Source organism: Watersipora subatra, chromosome 1 (assembly GCF_963576615.1).
Source record: "Watersipora subatra chromosome 1, tzWatSuba1.1, whole genome shotgun sequence".
In the NCBI taxonomy this organism is placed as follows: domain Eukaryota; kingdom Metazoa; phylum Bryozoa; class Gymnolaemata; order Cheilostomatida; family Watersiporidae; genus Watersipora; species Watersipora subatra.
In genome coordinates this window covers 28889962-28911126 of record NC_088708.1, presented here as the reverse complement: position 1 = coordinate 28911126, position 21165 = coordinate 28889962, and the positions used below count along the sequence as shown (strand labels likewise).

Sequence of the window (21165 nt, the reverse complement as noted above, 5' to 3'; positions counted from 1 at the left end):
ACCTTTTAGCATTATGGAATAATTATGCACACACTGATTACTCATGGTGATCTCTCAGGGCGCATGGCACTGCCAGCGTACTAGTAATATTAATCTTGCAATCAGAATGTCATAAATGCAGCATAGGTTGATGAACTCTACAACAAATAGCAGTGCAAGCTAATCTTATTTCATTTAGAAAGTTTTCTATGTCTATGCAGTCGTTTAGGTTAGTCAATGGTGGGGTAAAGGATCTCTGCATTTGTAACGTATAAAAATAACTGCACTTCTGATTTATTGATTTGATTGATTTATTTCATTTATCAACTTTTAGCAAAGGGCTGGAGTCCAGGAGCTTCTTGATGATGCCGAAAGAACATTAAAGTTTGTCATCGAGACGGAGGAGAAGATACCTTTAGAGACTGTGGAGAACTTTGATGAAACTCTTGCTGACATAAAGGGCAAGTTGGTGGACTTGAGGGACAATCTGGTCAGAGAAGAAAATCCAATATTGTACCATTTGGATGTGGGTGCCATGTACCCTAACATAATTCTTACGAACCGGCTTCAGGTAGGTTTCACAAGTGTGCAAGGCTGGAGTTACGGTCTCGTCAGTGTGCAAGGCTGGAACTCCTCAGGTATCTTTGTTTTGAACAAAGACACCTGATGAGCGACACTACGAAATAGATTTGTAATGAAGAAAAATTCGACCTTCCAGACAAGTTTTAGTCTAAACAATTACTCTACTTATTACTATTAGTGTAGAGTTATTTTGCAGCTTTGAATTTTACTTTATCTTATTTATGTTTAGTTGTAGAATTGCTTTTGAACATAAACATACGATAATCAACATACCATAATCTATATTTTGCTCCAGTGTTGGCATCGTAAGGCGAAAATGTTGTATAGAGGGGTATAGAAACACGTAGTAAAGACCTAATGCAAACATCCCATGGTAAAAATCATCAAAATCTTATATACGTACTGTACATATTAAAAATTAATAACAAAATAGTATATTAACCTTAGTAACTATAGTTACGTACAATAACTTTAGTGTATTTAGTGATTATGATCTACAATAAAATGTAACATTACTATGTATAGTACGTACCGGATGTACCTCTTATTTTTGAGACACACCAGTAACGTAAACTTTGAATTTAACTTGAATGAATTTAGCTTACTAAACACACACCTAAAGCTAAGTTTTTGTATGTATTTTACTAAAGATAAATTTTGTTATCGTTTTAATCTTTATTACTTGTTTCTGGTTTCATTTTTACAATAACTTATAACAAATAATGCTGGACTGAGAGAGGGGGGAGAGGGGGGAGAGAGAGGGAGATTAAAGCTATTAAAATCTTAGAATTAAATGCTCGCATCTTGCTGGATTTGATCTCGGAACCTCCCATTCACCCTACAAATATCTTACCAATTAAGCTATGCGAGATTGATGGATTGATTGGGCGATATATATCGCCATGTGGGTGAAAATACGCTACCGCTCTCCTTTACGGCACAATGTCATTTTATGCTATCTCTCACGGCTCTTGTTAGTAAGAGCCGTGAATAACTAGCTTACTCAAATTAGCCATTAGCAATGTGCCAGACTAATGGTAAGTGGCAGGCGACTACACTATCTGTCACTGTTTATTAGCTGATTTTTAATACCTGATCATTTCGCTAGTATATGTACATAGCACTACTAACATTCAGACAAGAGTAGACAAACACTTCCAGCCTGTGAACCATAGATGTAATAAATCATTGGTGAGCGAGGTGTGTTAAAGTCTAACCTCGTTGGACTCCATACTACCCTAGCACACTTTACTGCACGAGAAGTTTCTATATGTTATACTAATTTTCCAATGCAGTGTACGGGTAAGTAGCACGTCCCTCTCTAGCCAAATGGAAGCTCTTCTTATAGGCTATTGTTTGACCTACAGTTTTATATATAATTTAACACGAGTTGCATTATAACTGTCAGAGTCAATCTGCTGTAGCCACCCGCCCTTGTGGATGAGGCGAGTTGCGCTGCCTGTGACTTCAATAAGCCGAGAAACCGCTGCCAGAGAAAGATGCCATGGATGTGGAGAGGAGAGTTGAGTGAGTATTCCAACCCTGCTATGTGGTTGTTTTTGTAACACGGAAAGTTTAATTACTTAGTACCTACGAATGGTATGAAGCATTTGAAGGCAACTATAATTACATTGTAATAAATAGATGGATATGAATATTCTGAATTCCTCATGTAATTCTTGTAGAATCTGGAACTTTATAATCGATAACTCATAATATATAAACAGCTATTATCTTGTATCCTTGATGAGAAGTTGGTATAATGTTATGTTCACATCTGGTTCATATAATGGTTTTCATACAACTCTTAAGGGGAGCACTCACCTTCAATGTCAATTTGAATCGAGTGTTTTTCACTTTTTCTTTTTAAAGCAAGGTCTATCCCACAAGGAAAGTATTGTCTATGCCTAGAATAAAGTAAAATAAAAATATATCTACTATATCAACGGCAATCGTTGTCTGTCCGCTTTATAGGGTATCGTACTTTTCCGACTATTAGCCGCTACTAGATATCTAGGGCGCATTAACGAGAATCTCCGGTTAGTGCGCCTCTATACATAACCTATTCATCGTTTGCCGTTTTTACACAAAAATGACGTAATAATTACAAATCATGTACTTTCTTTTAGCTTCATGACACGCGATGCTTTTTTGTCCTCGACGTATTAGGGCTGATTCGTTTTCAGCAAAACGATATCGACAATAGACTCTCTCGATATTAGAATTAAGCGATTAAATTTTATTAATTCTATGAAACACGATGCCGTTTTTGTGAACCTCTATTTCTGGGTTCAATTGCTAAATCGCTGTTAAGGTCACCACTTTTCACGCGGACGATTGTATTATCACGAGTAGGAATAACATATAGATTCGCTCACCTTCGATAAGACAAAGACACTACAATATTTTATTTTTACATAACATATCGCCGTACCGATATCGTCGTATTCAGAGTTTTGATGGATAGCTGTTGGTTGAACAGTAACTTTTTTTATTCACACACTTCTATGCAAGAATTGTTATTATTAATTCAACATATTCACGAATTTTATTTTGTTTTCTCAGTTCGTATTAATTGTATCATTACCGAATCATCTCATATTGTAATCGTAGCAAAACAGATTCAATTTAGCTATTACTTGCTAATTATTTCACTGTTACATCTAAACCCTTTATAGTCGTTTTATTTTTAAAATTTATTTGATCTGCACGAAACATTTTTCTCATGATATGAAGTTTAAAAGTTGTTTGACAAAGTAAGTTTGAAAACCTTTCGAGTTGTTTTATGTAGAATGGCAAATGTTGTTATATGTTAAATACAAATCAATTTTCTGTTCAGTTTTTTTATTACCCGAGTAACGCTGGGTTGTACAACTAGATGTATTAGCTTACACATCTTTCCTGTTAAACCTAACCAGTTAGTTTTTCGTAATTAATTTCACATTTTACAACAAACATTTGTAAGATTGCAAGTATCAGTTATTCTGCGCTCTCTTATATTTACATACATTTACATACTTTGAGAAATATATATATATAGATATATAAATTTAAATTCTCTTATTACATTTATAAACTTTTTATGACTTTTGAAGTTTATAATATATACCTAAGTTTTTAAAAGTTTGTTTCATCATTGTTATTATTTCAACTTGCATTCTTTTAAACATAAATTGATTATCGTGTTTGAAGTTTAAACATTATTCATTTTCCTATCACTGTTATTATTACTTGATTAGTTTCCAATCTTTATTATTAATATTAATCTTTTATTCAACCATTTTTGGCAGACATTGTTCTAATAAAATTTTAACTACAAAATACTATGATATTCTGTCATATTTTTTAGTATCGTCGTATTCAAAGAATTGATGGATAGTTTCTGGTGGGACAGTAACCTTTTTATACCCACACATTTTTATGCAAAAATGGCTACTATTAATTCAACATATTCATGAATTTTATTTTGTTTTCTCAGTTTGTATTAATTGTATCATTACCGTATCATCTTTTATTGTAATTGTTGCAAAACCGACTTAATTTAGCTATTACTTGCTAATTATTTTAAATTTACATCTAATCCCATTTACAATTGTTTTATTTTTTTTAAATTAATTAGACTGGCAGAAAACCTTATCCTCATGATATGAAATTTGAAAGTTACAGTTGTTTGACAAAGTTTGATAAACTTTACAGTTGTTTTTATTTTCTCTCAAATTACTTATTTATTCAATTATTATTTATCACAAAACACTTTTCTCATGATACATTACCTATCATGTTTTCTTATGTTACCTATGTAGTTTGAATGTTAGAATGGCAAATGTTGTTATATATGTTAAATACAAATAGATTTTATGTGCAAAGACTTTTTTTACTACCCGGGTTGCACAGCTAGGCTTGAGGCCGTGGCGTCACTCGGGAATGCGTGGAGACATTTTTTGCCCCTAGTACAGCGAGAGTCTCCAAGCACGGCTTTCCGGATGAATGAGTTGGCGAGTGCGAGGCGATTGAGTGCTAGGCGATTGATTGCGAGTGCGAGGCAATTGACTGCGAGACGATTGGTTGCGAGTGCAAGGTGATTGATTGCAAGACGAGTGCGAGGCGATTGAGTGCGATGCAATTGATTGCGAGGCGAGTGGGAGGTGATTGCAAGGCGAGTGCGAGGCGATTGATTGCAAGGCGATTGATTGCGAGGAGAGTGCAAGGCGATGGATTGCGAGGAGAGTGCAAGGCGATTGATTGCGAGGCGGGTGCGGGCCGATTGATTGCGAGTGCGAAGCGATTGATTGCGAGGCGAGTGCAAGAGCGCGATTTTCAACTGCTCAGCGGGTAGACTGGTCAGCCGAGGCGGGAGCTCAGCGGCAGAAGTGCGCGATTGTCAACTGCAAATATAGACGGGTATGAACGGATGTATGAATCTAGAATATTTACTAGATTTTACACACATCTAGCTGTAAGACACATTGCAGATTTCCATTGTTCTCCCCAACATTGACATGTATATGTGCATGCATACTCTGATCAGGACAACGATTTCAGTAGACTGCATATTTGGAGTTGTTTTACAGTATGAAAGACAACTCTCAATAAACCTTATGCTGCACGTGAATCTGTTCCTGTAGGCGGGTAATGCAGCTAGTCTTTACTATAATAAGCACGGTGTCTGTCCATCTGTCCAAAACCAGGGTTAGAAGTTAGGATAAGAGATTTATTTTCTCTCTCAAGTGCAGCAAGAGAGAAAACGATACTTTTAAGGCTAACTATGAGACTCTCGTTATGCTAATCAAATTTTAAAACTTGTCCAACTTGATATTATATGTTATATGAAATTTGTTACGTAATACGATTTTAAAACTTAACATAAATTTTTTTCATTCAGTAGAATTTAAGTAAACAGAGGTTTACATTATAGAGGCCTCTACTGTATTTGTTTCTCATCAACAGGAAATTACAAACCTCAGCTTATCATACACTTCTATTATTATTAATCTTTCTGTCATTTTCTCAATTGAAATTTGTATTCCTCTACACTTATAATTGTACTTTAATATTTATTTAGTGAGTGCAAACAGGCCTGAGTTTGTCCGAATACAACAACAGTTGGAAGGGGAGACGTTTCCCCCTGATAAAAACAACCCAAATGGACCAGCAAGGGCTTTTTATCAGTTGAATAGAGATGAGAAGGCAGCAGCTGAGAAAAAGCGTCTCGCTGAGTATTGCAAAAAATCTTACAAGAAGGTTTGTCTCCCCTGCCATCCTACATGTGCCACATTAATAATTTATATCGTGTAACTCTAGAAAGTGTGTTGTTTTAATCAGTTGAATTACTCTCTGTACATATTAGTGTGCAAGATAAGATAAGTCCATACATTCAGTGGTATATTATGTAATCCTTGTCACTTTTTGCTTCGCGCTTTGCAACTACGAGTTGTCTTTTCTTTTGAATCTGATAACTAACGTACAAAGTTACTAAGAATTTCCCATAAAAGTGTGTACTCATTAAGGTGTAGCATTTCCTCTGTCGTAGCCGTGAAGCATGACCACTGTCATCACTCTGTTGTTCATTCAGGAGATTGTTTGCAATGGCTTTATTGGATATGCCCAGCTTGAGCATCTCCATTTAGTTACACTTTTTTACTCCATTATTGCCCTTTTGGTAGTTCTATGAATAACTCTGCACAATATTATGCAGATCCATTTCACACGGCTAGAGAAACGAGTATCTACAGTCTGTCAGAGAGAGAACTCGTTTTATGTCGACACTGTGCGTTCCTTTAGAGACAGACGATATGAATTCAAAGGTCTCACCAAGGTACACGCTTCAGCATATGTCAGCATTAGCCTGTCTTCAGGCATCTCGTAGCAGCTAAAGTTCAAACATTAGTCAATGATTTTCTACCAAAGCAGTTTCCGGTTTTCATGAAGCACCTGCTATGTTAGTCAGCTTACAAAGCTAATAGTTGATCAGATTTAAAGATCTGTGATGGAAAATTAAATCAATAAAGTTTTGGCAAATTTGAAACTTGTTAGTTGTGAAAAGCATAATGAGGAGAGATCCGAGGGGTTCAGGTTACATGCAGTCAAACCTTCACTTGCGATCACTTAAATTATGAATTGATTGGCTTACGACATAAAATTTGAGTCCATTTTTGTCTTGATATCGAAGTATGTTCCACCATATGATGTCTGAAATTTCTTTAAACTGAATGGTTTTCTGAGTAAATATAAACAAGCTAATAGAAGTTAAAAATAACTTCTATTAGCTTGTATAAGTAAATTAAGTAAGTAGATTAATCTATACTATATCTATATATATAGCTTCAAGTCAGAATAAATTATATTGCAAATTTCTATCACTCAACTACTGTTATTACGTATTGCCGATTCTACACTTATGTTTACATGTCTCTGTAAGATAAAATGATAATTTAAACCTCTCTTTACTGATACTTTATTAATTTAGTATTTACATTTAATTTAAGTTTTCATATTTAGTTTTGTACATGGTTTGTTATAAATAATTTTAATGTTATATGTTATGTTTTTATCATTGTTCTTTGGACAGGAAAACAAATTAAACAAAATACTATGTAGTGTGACAAGAATATTTCCTCCAAGATGTGACACTTCTGACATACGAAGTGAATGGATTAATTTTGTGTGTTTATCTTCGACTGCACTTCTTTCTTCTACATCATGTCAAGCTAAGAAAGTTGACTCTCAATTATTAACTTACACCGCAATCTGTCCAAGACTGCCAACCGTAATAATAAAAAATATGTTGATTCCTCAACCTGTCAATGGCTGCCAACCGTAATAATAAAATATGTTATTATTCCTCTACCTGTCAAAGGCTGCCAACGTTAATAATAAAATATGTTATAATAATTATTATAATAATTATATTTATTAATGTTATTTAATTTCACAATTAACTATAATTGTTGTTTACATACATTTAATTAGTAATTTGTAAAAACACATAATTTATTTAACAAATAATACTGGTAGTTGTTGACTGGTATAAAGATTCTATGTCTCAAAAATGCAAAAAGTCATGTGATCATTTGATGTTCAGCGATTGGCTGAAAGTCAACAACTTGGTAAATTTGAACATTGTCCGGTTGCTGTCTTGTTAAGCTAATCGTGGAATGTTTATCATTATTGAAATTTTTCTGCGCTTGGTCATTTAAAGTCTTGATTGTGCTGAAAAAGAGAAGCATCTCTTCTACTTTCTATAATTTACACTTGCATTAAGGCAGATCGGTTGTCATTCAGGTCTGGAATCGTAAGCTTGCGGAGGCGAAGGCGTCTGGAGATGCTGCCGAGATAAAGAAGGCAGGAAGTATGGCTGTCCTGTACGACTCTCTTCAGCTGGCTCACAAGTGCATCCTCAACTCTTTCTATGGCTACGTGATGAGAAAGGGGTAGGGCTTACTCCACCCTCAATTTTCCCAATCAATTTCTTGTCAGTGAGAAACTCACCAAATGAAAAAAGTTTGAAAGCTGTTCTGTATGTAAATGTTGTTTATACCGCTAATAGTGCCAAATGATTTGCCACAGTAAGTAAATTTAAAATTTTGATTTAGGATAAAACTGATTAGGTTTTTGCAAGCCCTTCACGGCGTATGTCATTTAGGGTAAGTATTTTAGCTCCGAGTCATGCATGAATCTCATCATTGTCTCTGGTCTCACAGCCATTAGTGTTAATTAGTAGCTGTCTGAATTAACCAGAGGTGTAACACATTATCCTTTCCAGCATAAATATGTTTATTTAGACAAGCTTTAAAAGTTGAGTAAACGCGCAGACCACCAGTTGGTTTATACAAATTGAGTGTTAGCTATTTAACAAAACCTCTCCTTTGATATTTTGCTAATGTTTTGCTATACTGTCCTTGCAGAGCCCGATGGTACAGCATGGAGATGGCAGGCATCGTTTGTCACACCGGAGCCAACATCATTAAAAGAGCAAGAGAGATTACAGAGTCTATCGGGTGAATGTTTGGTAGTTATGCTTTAGTAGTAGTTGTCTGCTTTTTTATAGAAACAGATTAGAAGAATTTTACACGATTCATTCTAAATCGACGCAATAAATCAACGCAATAATCATAAGTTGCGCTATTTTATTGTTTTGGTATTTTCCGTGTCGACATATTCTGACTACAGTTACCGTAAAACCTTTGTTTGAACGCCGTAGCGGTTTATTTTTCAACCCTTCTCCCATAGTGGTGCTCATATAAAGATGGCATTCCAATACAGGTTTTGCGGTGTCTTTTGGCAACAATTTTATTGAGGCTAAAGAATATATTGCGAATATCTACTCATCAATTAGTAAAAACTTTATGTTATGTTTAATTGAAAAATAAAATGTTGCTTTTCATAGTTTTTTAACAAAGATCTGTAAAATAACAAATACGCATCTTTTACCCGCATGCTTGCTCTCTTGCTATAGAACTAATTTGTCATAACTATTGGCTATTATTTGTAGGCGTCCACTAGAATTGGATACGGATGGTATATGGGCAGCGCTGCCAGCATCCTTCCCAGAGAACTACACCATAAAGTCTAGTCATCCCAAGAAACCTAAGGTCACCATCTCTTACCCAGGAGCCATGCTTAACCTCATGGTGAAGGTTCGTCAATCAGCCCTGCTCTTCTCTATTCTGCTCTTCTGCGCAACTTATTTAGTAGTTGTCTGCGCAACTTATTTAGTAGTTGTCTGCTCAACGTATTTAGTAGTCATGAGAATGTCTGCCATTTTTGAGTATTCAGATTTTTAAGACCACTAATACCGCTACTACTATTACTACTATCGCTACTACTACTACTACTGCTACTATTACTACTACCACTACTACTGCTAGTACTGCTACTATTGCTACTGCTAATACAACTGCTACTACTATTACTACTACTATTACTACTGCTACTATTACTACTGCTACTACTACTGTTGCTACTGCTACTACTATTACTGCTATCTAATATATATTTAAAAAAATTTATATTGTAAAATGCTGTGATCATATTATCAAGCTTCCAGAATTGTTTCATGGACTGGACATTCTATAAATAAAGAAGCAAACAAAACATTGAATCACTTCCCTATCATAGATAATTCCTAGTTTGATGGTCACCTACAGGACTTGTTCACAAATGATCAATACAATGACTTGGTCGACAATGAACAGCATAAGTATGAAGTTCGCAGCGAGAACTCAATATTCTTTGAAGTGGATGGGCCGTACCTCGCCATGATTCTTCCTGCATCCAAGGAAGAAGGCAAAAAATTGAAAAAGAGATACGCTGTTTTCAACCCTGATAAATCTCTGGCTGAACTCAAGGTAGGCATGCATTTGTAGATTCTTCAAGCCTAGACCAGGTGTACTATGATCTGTATAGGTATTGTATACATGTATTAGCAGTATGCCCTGCTAGTACATGTATATATTAATACTATATACATGTACTAACAGTGTGCCCTGCTAGTACATGTATATATTAATATACTCAGATAATCCCCAGATGAGTGTTTAAGAGGCCGGTTCTCAGAAACCAGATAGAGTTTGAAGCGAAATGCTTTTAGTCACCTGGCAAAAGGCATGTTATCTGCAAGAAACTTGTTCAATACCAACATAACATCAAACATGAAATGGTTTGTTTCTTATTGTAAATATCTACGTTGCGATAACCATAGTGATTAGATATTTGACCGACAAGCACAGCTTGTTGCCAAATGCTTGGTAGAGGAGAGAAGATGTCACAAAAAATATAAAAAGGAGATTTTCCAAAAGACTAAAATTTGCTTCTCCAATCCGGTTCACCTATTTTTAGATTATTATGGTTGCCTGTTTCCAGTTCTTGCGCACTTTTTAATATTTACTCTAATAATAGCCTTGTTCCTCTGTCCAGCTCTCCGGAAGCCATGGTTCTAGGTTGTGAAAAAACCATTGCATCCTGCGAGATTTGAACGCGCGAGATTTCACTAACTAGCCCGGCACAGTAAATGTGCGCTTGTTGGCCGCAGTAGACATTGTGGAATAACCCATAGTTATTCTCTGTGCTTTCTCAGCTCACCTGATTATCCCTGACAGTACATAAGACTCCCAGGGTACTAACAAGGAATAACCGTTGTGGTTGGAGTGAGCCCTTTTTAGTTTTGAACTCATTTAACTTAAGTCCCCTGTGTGTCACTAACTCTGATCATCTCATATAGATTTCCTTACTAAACTCATGCTGGTACAGACGCTAATCTCTCTTTTAGGGGTTTGAGATCAAGAGAAGAGGCGAGCTGCAGTTGGTTAAGAAGTTCCAGTCATCCGTGTTTGACGCATTCTTGCGAGGGAAAACGACTCAAGAAGCATATGCCAGTGCTGCTGTTGTTGCTGACTACTGGATAGATGTTCTCTATTCAAAGGTGATGCAACCAGTTTTTACTCTTTATAACACAACTCAAAATTTACAGCATGCATTTGCGGGCCTGTAGTTTTTCGCTTAAGTCAGATTGATTTGTGTCAGTTTCCATGCCATGGTTGACGTTTTTACTGGTGGGATTCTGATACCAGTTTAGTTGCAGCTCATGCTAGTAATTGATGGCTATCTTATTAACCTTATCAAAACAAAATCAGTGAGAACTTCATTGATTGAAGGTTGACTTGCAACAAAATTCACATTACAGTTATTTGGTATCAAAAGATTCACCATGTCTTACTCTGTTGTGTTGTAGGTGCCAAATATGTGGAAATGTGATTACAAGCTCTTAAAAGCTCAAAAACGAAAAGCCGTCGTAGATTGGAATCTCTTTATTTCTCTGACGTAGTCATGACAGTTTGGTTATTGTCTTGTCACATGATGTTCTCACGTGAATTGAAAGGCCAATAAAAAGCTCAATATAAACTTATCGTAGCACTAGTTTATGACAAACACTTTGGGTTTCACTGAAGACCCCGTATCAAATATAGATGTTCGCTACTTTACAGTTTTGTTTCGGCTTGATCTAATCGTCAAGTCGTAATCTGATCATGTGACCCAATACTTCGCAAATAATTTCTGCAGCACTTTTTGATTATCACAAGTGACCAACAGGCTCATCATGATTATCAGACAATAATATGTACTCCTTCGAGGTAAGGTTAAAAATTAAATGAATTTTTACGGTAAGTTATAAGATATCACTGCTAAAAGTGACAGCATTACAATGACGATAAAATAGACTCGTAAGAACAATAGACATGGTTTTATTGAATGCGTGAAGTATATTTGTGAAAATATTTCGACGGATAAGGTCGCATGAAAGTGTAAACAGAAACCATCTTCCACAACTTCGTCACATTTAAGCCGTTTTGGAAAGAGAATCCAAACTACGGCGGTCTCGTGTGGCTGCGATTAACTGTTCTTTTTTAGCTTTTAAGAGCTTGTAATCACATTCTCACATATTTTGCACCTACAACACAACAGAGTAAGACATGGTGAATCTTTTGATATCAAATAACTGTAATGTGAATTTTGTTGCAAGTCAACCTTTAAGTTTTGGTGTTGCATCATTTTTTGCCTTGTTTCGTCATTGGAACAGTCTACAATAATTTTCTGTCTTCAGCGCAGTAAATTATGTACATCTAGAAATGTACATAATTTGTAATAGTGTAACAAGAGTTACACCGGGTGTAACTCTTGTTACCCTCGGTGTAACTCTTGAGAGTCAGTTTAGAAAGGATGAACTCAAAATAATAAGCTCTCAAGACTCAAAATGCTACCATTAAAGTGATCCACCAAAGGACTCTATGATGCTCAGCAGGGGTTAAATCAATCCGGAAAAATACAGTGGAGTTCCAGTAATATTTTTGTTAGCCAAAAACTAAAATATTTTAGTTTGTTCAATGAGGCTGTTATCAAATGACTGGCCAAAAAATCGTATACTAACCAGAAATAACTAGTCTTAAGCTTAATATGTGTTAGTCTTCCAACGCGACTGCTATGCACCTGTTGTGTGTTGTCAACATGGCTGCTATGCACCTGTTGTGTGTTGTCAACGTGGCTGCTATGCACCTTTTGTGTGTTGTCAACATGGCTGTTGTAGGCTGCCAATATGCCTGATTCTGAGCTCTTTGAGCTAATCTCAGAGAATCGAAGCATGTCTAGGAAGTTGGAGGATTATGGGAGCCAAAAGTCTACATCCATTAGCACAGCTCGAAGGCTTGCCGAGGTAAAGCTGAGGCTAAGTGCTGTTTTGGTGATAACAATTAAGAATGTCGTCCTCTTCTGCGCAGCACATTTCAATTCCAGACTATTCGCTCAGAAAATTACTAAGTTAAAATTGTTTTTTGATACGCGAAAAAACGTATTTTATTTGCAAATTTTTAGTCTGAAACCACACGAAATTTTTTCTTCAAAATTGGCTTTGATTTCTTATATTATAATACAATATATAATATTATAATTATGGTATATGATGGTTTCTAGTTCCTCGGAGACCAGATGGTGAAAGATGCGGGTCTGAGTTGCCGATTCATCATCTCAAAGAAACCAGAAGGTTCTCCTGTGACTGAGCGGTTTGTATATGTTTTGGTGTTGTCTTCTCTTGTGTCTTTGCAGTCTCATAACATTAGAACTATAGAGAGTGCGTTAAGTATCAACTTGTGTCTGTTGCTGTCTCAATTGATAGCTCAATGACTTATGTTTTCACAAGTTTTTGTATAATTCAACTCGCTGTGCATATACAGTTTAACCTTGACATACAATGTTAATCTGTTCTAATACATACCTTGAATGTCAAAACCATCATATGTTGCAGCAGATATCCTTATAAGCATATGTTGTAATTTGTTTGGCTGGTTTGAGAGCCTAAAAACAATGCTTCAAATAATTACATATAGTATTAAAACAAATTCATTATAAAAAACTGTAAAATTGAAATTTAAAAACTTAAATTCTTGGAAAAATCTAAATAAATCAAATTATAATCAAAAACAAATGTTTATTGCTACGTTACAGACGTGTTAACATAAGTGTGTGCTCATGCGTAGGTTTGGTGGTAGAGTGAATGCTAAAAATACATGGTATAACTTACTCCAACTTACACCATATAGATATATAGTAGATATAGTTTAAAAACTATATTATAATATATACGGTAGTAGTATACATTATGTATATATGAATTTACATTTTTGGATTTTTACTAGCTTTTTACTTTTACTAATTTCTCAAAACATGACAGGTTTGAAAAATTTCAGGCGTTACGTTGAAAAGTATTTCGAATGCCGAGACAGATATTTGCATTAATTTTAAGTAGTATGAAGTGAAATTCCTTTGTAGAGGTTTGACTTTTCATTGAAACTTGTCTCAGTTGCAATATTGAGGGCGTTTTTGGACTCCTACGTGTAAGGGATGCGTGACTGAGATATACATAAGGCATACATATTCTTCACAATCGCAGGAGAATTATGAAGTACATAAAAGTACCCCATAACTAAGTCAGTAGAGTTTATTGTCAGTGGATGCATGTTTAGAAATCTAAGGCCGATCTCTTGATGAGCAGTTTAATCTTTGTAGGCTACAATAACTGAATGCTTGTCTTATAACAAACACATCGGCTGTGTACTACAATATTTTATCGAATCCATTCATGAGTCATTGATAAAACAATTACAAAGTCGGTGGCATTTCGCTGAAAGCAACATATAGAAGACAACTCTAAGTTTTGGATACGGGTAGGACTCAAGGAATGGTTAACATTTATGCCATTCCATAAAGAATATCTTCCCATAATCTGTCATGCGTATCTGTCTTGGTATGCGTGATAAACTACCCACAGAGAAGTACACTAGCCTGACGAATGAGAAGATAAACTGGGCTACGAATTGCCTGAACTATGTGTCCAGTTTAGTCAACCACCAAATTCTTGCTTCATTCATATCTGTTGTATCCTATTAGGGCTATACCACTGGCTATCTTCCAGTGTGAAGTTAGCTTGAGAAAACATTACCTGCGCAAGTGGCTCAAGGCTCCCGGGCTACAAGATTTTAACATTCGAAATATCCTAGACTGGGAGTATTACCTAGAGAGGCTGGGTGGATGCATACAGAAGATAATCACGATACCCGCAGCCTTACAAGGTGTAAGTTCCATAGGCTTAATTTATTTGCTTTTTCTTGTGAAAATAGACTGGAGTGAGGTTTAGGTCTCAAGTTCCTACAAATTATTTTATCAGTTTACGAAACTGATGTTTATTTGTGAAACTGTATTAAACATAGATGTACATGTATGCGTGTATGTGTGTGACAGACGTGTCATAAACGTAAGCTGTATCTTGATGTTAAAAATTATTAAAAAAATCATTTAATTGTTCTAAAAATCACACTTTCTTTTAATGTAGGAAATTTTTAGGCAGCTATGTTTTTCTTTAAGCTCGAGAATTTGCCCAACATACTTACCTACTTGGTACACTTACCTACCTAGTACATTTACCTACCTAGTACACGTACCTACCTGGTACACTTACCTACATGGCCAACAGAGTTGTTACGTTACAAGACAGCGACGGGTTTTGTTGTTGGAATACGTTACACATGTTTTACTACCACATGGGGCTAATGTGAGCTTGTATACATGTACATGTATTTAGCAAAATGTGCAATTAGGTTGAAGTGTGTCTAGGGAGTTATCTTCTCTAGAGAACCTGAGAAGAGATAATTCCTTTGTGTTACTCAGTTTATTTTTGAACTCGACCTATTCAATGTAGTCATTCACATTGCTACTGTCACCAATATACTTTATACATAAATGGTACAGGTGTCCAACCCTGTGCCTCGAATTGCACATCCTGACTGGTTGCATAAAAAGATGTTGGAGAAAAATGATGTCTACAAACAACGCAAGATCACAGATGTCTTTAGTTTCAAAGCAAAGTCCACCAACATCGAAGTGAGTAATTGGCCGAAAATTTAGTTACAATTCCTTCTGAGAAACTGCCTTGAAGAGACAGGTTTTTCAAGAGGATATCAACTTTGTAATACTGATATTCTACTTTGACTGCTACTGGCATGCTTAGAGTGGCCTGTGGCTTTTATAAAAATAATTATTTAACCAATTCATGGAACCTGGACCATGCTGTGGCATATATTTTTGGATTTTTGTAACTCCAAATAGGTAATGTTATATTCATACTACTGGTAACTAAAGCATTGCAGTTACCTCTCTAAGAGGCTTTAGAATAGGGGTTACTCTTCTAGGGAATCTAAAGAATGGGAGTTATTGTCTTCTGGTTAAAATCAATCATGTATTAAAAAGAACAGTAGCTAACCCAGCAATGTCCTCATCATCCTAGACTTTTTATTCTTGCATTGATGGTGGTCGAGCCTAAACCAATTGTGCAGTTGAAAAGGAAATAAATAGAAAGTGGCCTAACTCCACTCTAAAGTCTGAGTACTGGCAGAAAGTGTACTATGCTCATCATAAGTTCAAAGTTCTAACAATAAAAATTAAGATTGTTATACAATTCAACCATGAGCATACGAGCATTGCTTATTCCATATTCTAACCTTGAAACAATGTGTGATTTACAGCTTACATAACAAAATTCCCATGACCATTATGGCGAGAAAATCGCTTTATAAATGCTGTCTTTGTAGCCCTTTCTTTCTCATTCCTATCATATTTTACTTCCCATCTAAGGCAGTGTCAGCTGATATTTAAAGTATCTCTTATAGGAAGAAGAGAACATTGACCCTTCTAGCGATGTTATGGACATTGAGGAGGTTGTCGCTGCACCAGAAGCAAGCACCTCTAAGGTGGTCGTGACTAAGAAAAGGCCGAGAGAGGAAAAGACTGCTGTCGATGTGATGAGCTCTTGGAGAGATCAGTTGGGTCCAGTGCCACGAATGGGAACCACTAAGGTAGGTGTGATGAGCTCTTGGAGAGATCAGTTGGGTCCAGTGCCACGAATGGGAACCACTAAGGTAGGTCCACCAGCGAGTATTCATCATGTAGTTTCTGTCTGGTTTTTAAGATCTAGATGATGAAAACCAGATGGTTAGGGTGTTAGGTCTCGCAGCAAAATTAAATAGAATTTTTTTTGATGTGCTGCTGGATTTACAAATCAATTTTTGTTTAATTTGCTTATAGATTGTTAGATCAGCTTCATCCTTCAGTCATATTAGGCCCAGATACATTAGACGCTTTTACAACATAAATTCGTTCCGGGAGCGTTTACCTTGTAGAGATTTTACGTTATATGAACATCAAAATACATGTAAATTACCTGTTCTAAGCACTTCTCAAACTCACTCCTTTGGGCAAAAAGGAACTAGCTAAAGTTAATTTTTTAATTTAATGGCTGTATAGTAACTAGTATTATTTGTATCGGCAACTTTTCTCTCTTTTTTCTTATTACCTTCACTCGGTTTAGGTTTCATGATTGCGGTATTTCGTGTTAAGTTAAGGGAACCGCACACCTACAATGTCAATTTAAATTGGTTTTTTTTTCACTTTTTCTCACACAGCAAGATCTATGCTGCAAAGAAAAAAAATTGTGCATGTCTAAAACAAAATAGAACAAAAATACACTTTAATATAGTAAGACCGGTGTCGGCTTGTCTGTGCATGTCCGAAAGCAGGTTTACAGGTTAGGATGAAGCGTCACTTTCAACAATACTCCAACTCATGACATTCAGCATGGCCTGCACCCATCGATCACCTTTAAGGCTGGTTCACACTATATCGTTGTTTATCATCGTTTTTCTTTCAGGGATCATCGTCGATTATGTGAACCAATGGCATTGACGAAGCAATGCAGACCCGTTGGGAAAGTTTGACAACTGCAAACTTTCCCGACATGTCCGCATTGCTTTGTTTATTTTGTTGAGCATCAACGATCACCTTTCAAATGTGAACCCTTTTAGCGATGGTAATTCGCGGTCGGGGATAGCGTGATTTATTCATATCCGTTTATGATAGTTGCTGAAGAGGTTTCTTCGCAAAAATTTAAAAAGAGAAATGGGAACACTATGTCACAAAGTATTTCCTGATGCAAACGGAATAGGTTTGTGATAGTGTGAACATAGTTATCATTGACGACCACCGAAGTATTGTGGAATCAACGCCGAAATAGTGTGATCCGGCCTTTAGCTAATTGTGAATAATTGTGCAGTTACGTATTGTCTGCTTTTTATTGGCTAACTGACGATCGCTCACGGTCCATTAGTTTACCAGAATACTAGTATATGTAATGGATATACCCCTATATGTCGTTTTCTCTCCCAAGTGTGGCCATAGAAAATTACGTTAGATGAAATTACACAAATGCTTTATGTTAAGTGAAATTTACTTAAAAGGACTTTACATCATAAGAATGTCTACTGTACCATTAAAAACTTTTGTAATATTATACTGGACTGTTTGCCAATAATCAGTGATTTTTTTAACACTGTCAATATATCAGGCGTCTATCTTTGTGGCTCTTAGTTGATCTTGTTTTACCAGTTTATCTAACTAAAGACAGCTTTTACTAGAGAGAACTTGAATATATGTGAATGTAACAAACAATAGATGTATTGGAGGATACCAGTTGGTTGGTTTTCTGGTGACTCTGTCAAATAAATTGTGCTTCATTGTGACAGGAACTTTCATGAGTACTAGTAGCCTGGCGGTCTAGTGTGCCCAGAGAGATCAGGGGTGCCAACAAACTATAATGAACAAATAGGTGCACAATCATTTGTTTTTTCATTATGTCATACTATCGTGGTCTGCCATCTTTGGAAACAACTTTTACCATTGAAAACACGAAGCTTCTGCAATTAATTTTCACGAACGACTCAGTTGTTCGCAATTTTGTATAGCGACACTGAACACTTTTTTCCAGAGAATCTCGATATCATATCGAAAGAATACCAAAAATACTATTCAAAAATGTAAAGTGAACGAGAATGACGATTGTTTGTTTACAAATATGGTGGCGTTTCCGCGAATGAGCACATGTGCAGATGAATTGATGACGTCAAAAAATGATTGACTTATTCAGAAATTTTTATGCCTGAAGGTGGTCAATTCGCGCGGTGTTAGAGCGTCGAGCTACTGGACAAAGCTGAGCGTTAGGAGTTCAAATCCTATAAAAAGCAATGTTTTACCCCGACCTTTAACCCTGGCTATGAATAAACATGGCTATTATGATAGTAAATATATAGCAAAAATTTGCAGTTATTGTCAACTAGTACGTTGGCAGTCTTGTGTGGCGTGGGAGATCGTCATGTGTAATAAACGAATAACAATGTGCACAATTACTCTTAGTCGTGGCAAGATGGTGGAGTGGTGCGAATGGTAGAGCACTTCTCTGGGTTCGGAATATCTGAGTTTGATTCCCGTATGGTACAATATTTTTCCTAACCCTCTTAGTATGACTTCAGGCGGACAAACATGGCTGTTATTAGATTAAAGATTATGGTAAAGATTATTTTCATGGTACACAGCAATATACCTTTTGCTGGCTTGTTAGTTAACAAGCCAGCAAAAAGTACTTATTAACTTGTTAGTTGATATGTAAAAGTTATAAAATTGTTTTGCTTGTTGATCATGGTAATTTTTCTTGCTAAATTTGTTATAAGAAGCCAAAAGTAGCAATAACGCTGTTGAGGCAGAATGTATTTAGCCTTAGTTCTCACTGGTTTTCGCAGGAGGAGATCAGGGCGTGGCTTGCCTATCAAAAGAAAAAGTGGGCAATTCAGCTTGCACAAAAGCGTATGATGAGGAAGCGGCGACGCACTGATGATGCCGATATGGCAGCAGTGGGCAGCACGAGTAGAGTCAGCATTGGTGGCAAGAGCTTATCTGGGTTCATGCAGCAGACTGCCAACAGCATACTGAGTGTCCCCTGGCAGATCTTGCAGGTTGCTGGTTTTTTGCATACAAAGAAGTAGGCCTACATACATGTAGACCCTGAATGAATTTAAAACTGTTTGTCTCGATCTCTATCTATCGCTATTTCTTTCCCCTCTCTCCCCCCCCCCCCTCTCTCTCTCTCCCCTCTCTCTCCCTTCTCTTTCTTTCCCCCCTCTCTCTCTCTCCCGCCTCTCTCTTCCCCTCTCTCTCCTCGTCTCTCCCTCTCTCTTTCCCCTCTCTCTCCTCGTCTCTCTCACCCTTTCTCTTTCCCTCTCACTATCTCTCTCCACTGCTGTCATTTGAAGTGACTAAGACTGTCTATGGTTGTGGCTTATGTATGATAGCAGGTCTCCAAATGCTCGATCACAAGCAGTCATCTGCCATGAGTTTGTATTGATCTGCCTCCATTTTGAATTCCTCTTAGCTACATACATGTATTTATATCGGAGTCTAAGGGTTCCTCGATTTTGCTTATCTTCACAGTTGTAAGTATAATAGTTGACGTTACGGGCCAGTCTTGTTCCACTCTGTGCACATGGCCCAACCACCTCAGACTCTTTTCAATAAGGATGTCAGCCATTGATGATAGGTCAGCACATTTTAAGATTTTTACGTTTGGGATCTTGTCTTGCCACTTGATGTTCATGATGTTTGTGTACAGTAGAACAAGTAGAACAAAAGTGTCGTGGGGAAGAATACTTAGATTAAAAATGCTATAAAACTATTTTGTCACTGGATCTTTGATAGCAGAATCACTACTCATATACGTATTCTTGTTTTGTTGTATCCAAGCTTTTAAAGCTATGAAGACAGCAGATGCACAAAGAAAGCGTACCATTGTTGTAACAGGAATGAAAATAACTATTTACTTGAAAAAGTTTTTAAGAACTGATGGATTTTGTAGACTTCCAAATACTCTCTGTCCTTGACTCATGAATCCTATGAGCCTACAAATACTCTCCATTCCTTTCTTGTAAACTTCCAAGTACCCTGTGAACCTAACAAATGGTTCATGCTGTACACCAGCTTGCAGCGCTATTGTAATCAGCCACAGTATAGTTTAGTATTCACATTTAAAATATGAACCACAGGCTAGATTAATGGCTTGTTACCATTATTACACTTGGCTTCATGAGGGTCTCTATTATTTCTAACCAGAAAAGCGGTCAATGACTCCCAAACTTTCTACGAACTGTATATTAAGACATTGGACACGTTAGCTGTTAGCCTATGACGTGGCTAGGGATAAGAGAAATACCGCCATTGTAGATATGTGAGACAGCAGTGACTGGAAAATACAAAGCCTGGATACTCATTCACAATGACCTTCACTCGGTTACTATTAATCTCCCGAGGATGTTCTATGTTAACTACACTGTACCTCGTGAGGATGGCCCTAGTATGTATATTGATTTTGGTTTACAGTAAAAAAAGAATTTTTGTCAATTTCTAAAAAAAATTTACAATTTTCAAGAGTTTACGAATCAATTTGTGTTGCTTTTTGTTTCATCCGCGTGTTTTTAAATGCCTCAACAGGAAATACCCCAATTGATTTTAAGGTATTTGACTAATCTCTGACAAGAAAACTTGTAAAATGCTTCAAACTCATACAGTAGAGGATTGAAATTGCAAACGCTATTTATATCAAAATATATTGTTCCACAATTTGCCAAAATTCGAGTGTAACTTAAATGTTCAAGGTCACATTTTTCTGAATGTAACGAAATAATA

The 21165-nt window shown here is 36.4% G+C and overlaps 1 protein-coding gene across 1 annotated transcript in view; it reads left to right on the top strand.

Moving 5' to 3' along the window:
• Positions 1-21165, top strand: part of LOC137385880 (DNA polymerase epsilon catalytic subunit A-like) — a 67278-nt gene that overhangs the window by 8337 nt on the left and 37776 nt on the right. Inside the window, exons 14-29 of the mRNA XM_068072467.1 lie at positions 314-550; positions 1986-2088; positions 5624-5802; positions 6257-6376; positions 7843-7991; positions 8466-8558; positions 9053-9197; positions 9708-9908; positions 10829-10981; positions 12641-12766; positions 13024-13112; positions 14497-14680; positions 15355-15486; positions 16272-16457; positions 19230-19442; positions 20704-20833. Coding sequence (XP_067928568.1) covers positions 314-550; positions 1986-2088; positions 5624-5802; positions 6257-6376; positions 7843-7991; positions 8466-8558; positions 9053-9197; positions 9708-9908; positions 10829-10981; positions 12641-12766; positions 13024-13112; positions 14497-14680; positions 15355-15486; positions 16272-16457; positions 19230-19442; positions 20704-20833 — 2440 coding nt within the window. The remainder of the gene's footprint in view (positions 1-313; positions 551-1985; positions 2089-5623; positions 5803-6256; positions 6377-7842; positions 7992-8465; positions 8559-9052; positions 9198-9707; positions 9909-10828; positions 10982-12640; positions 12767-13023; positions 13113-14496; positions 14681-15354; positions 15487-16271; positions 16458-19229; positions 19443-20703; positions 20834-21165) is intronic.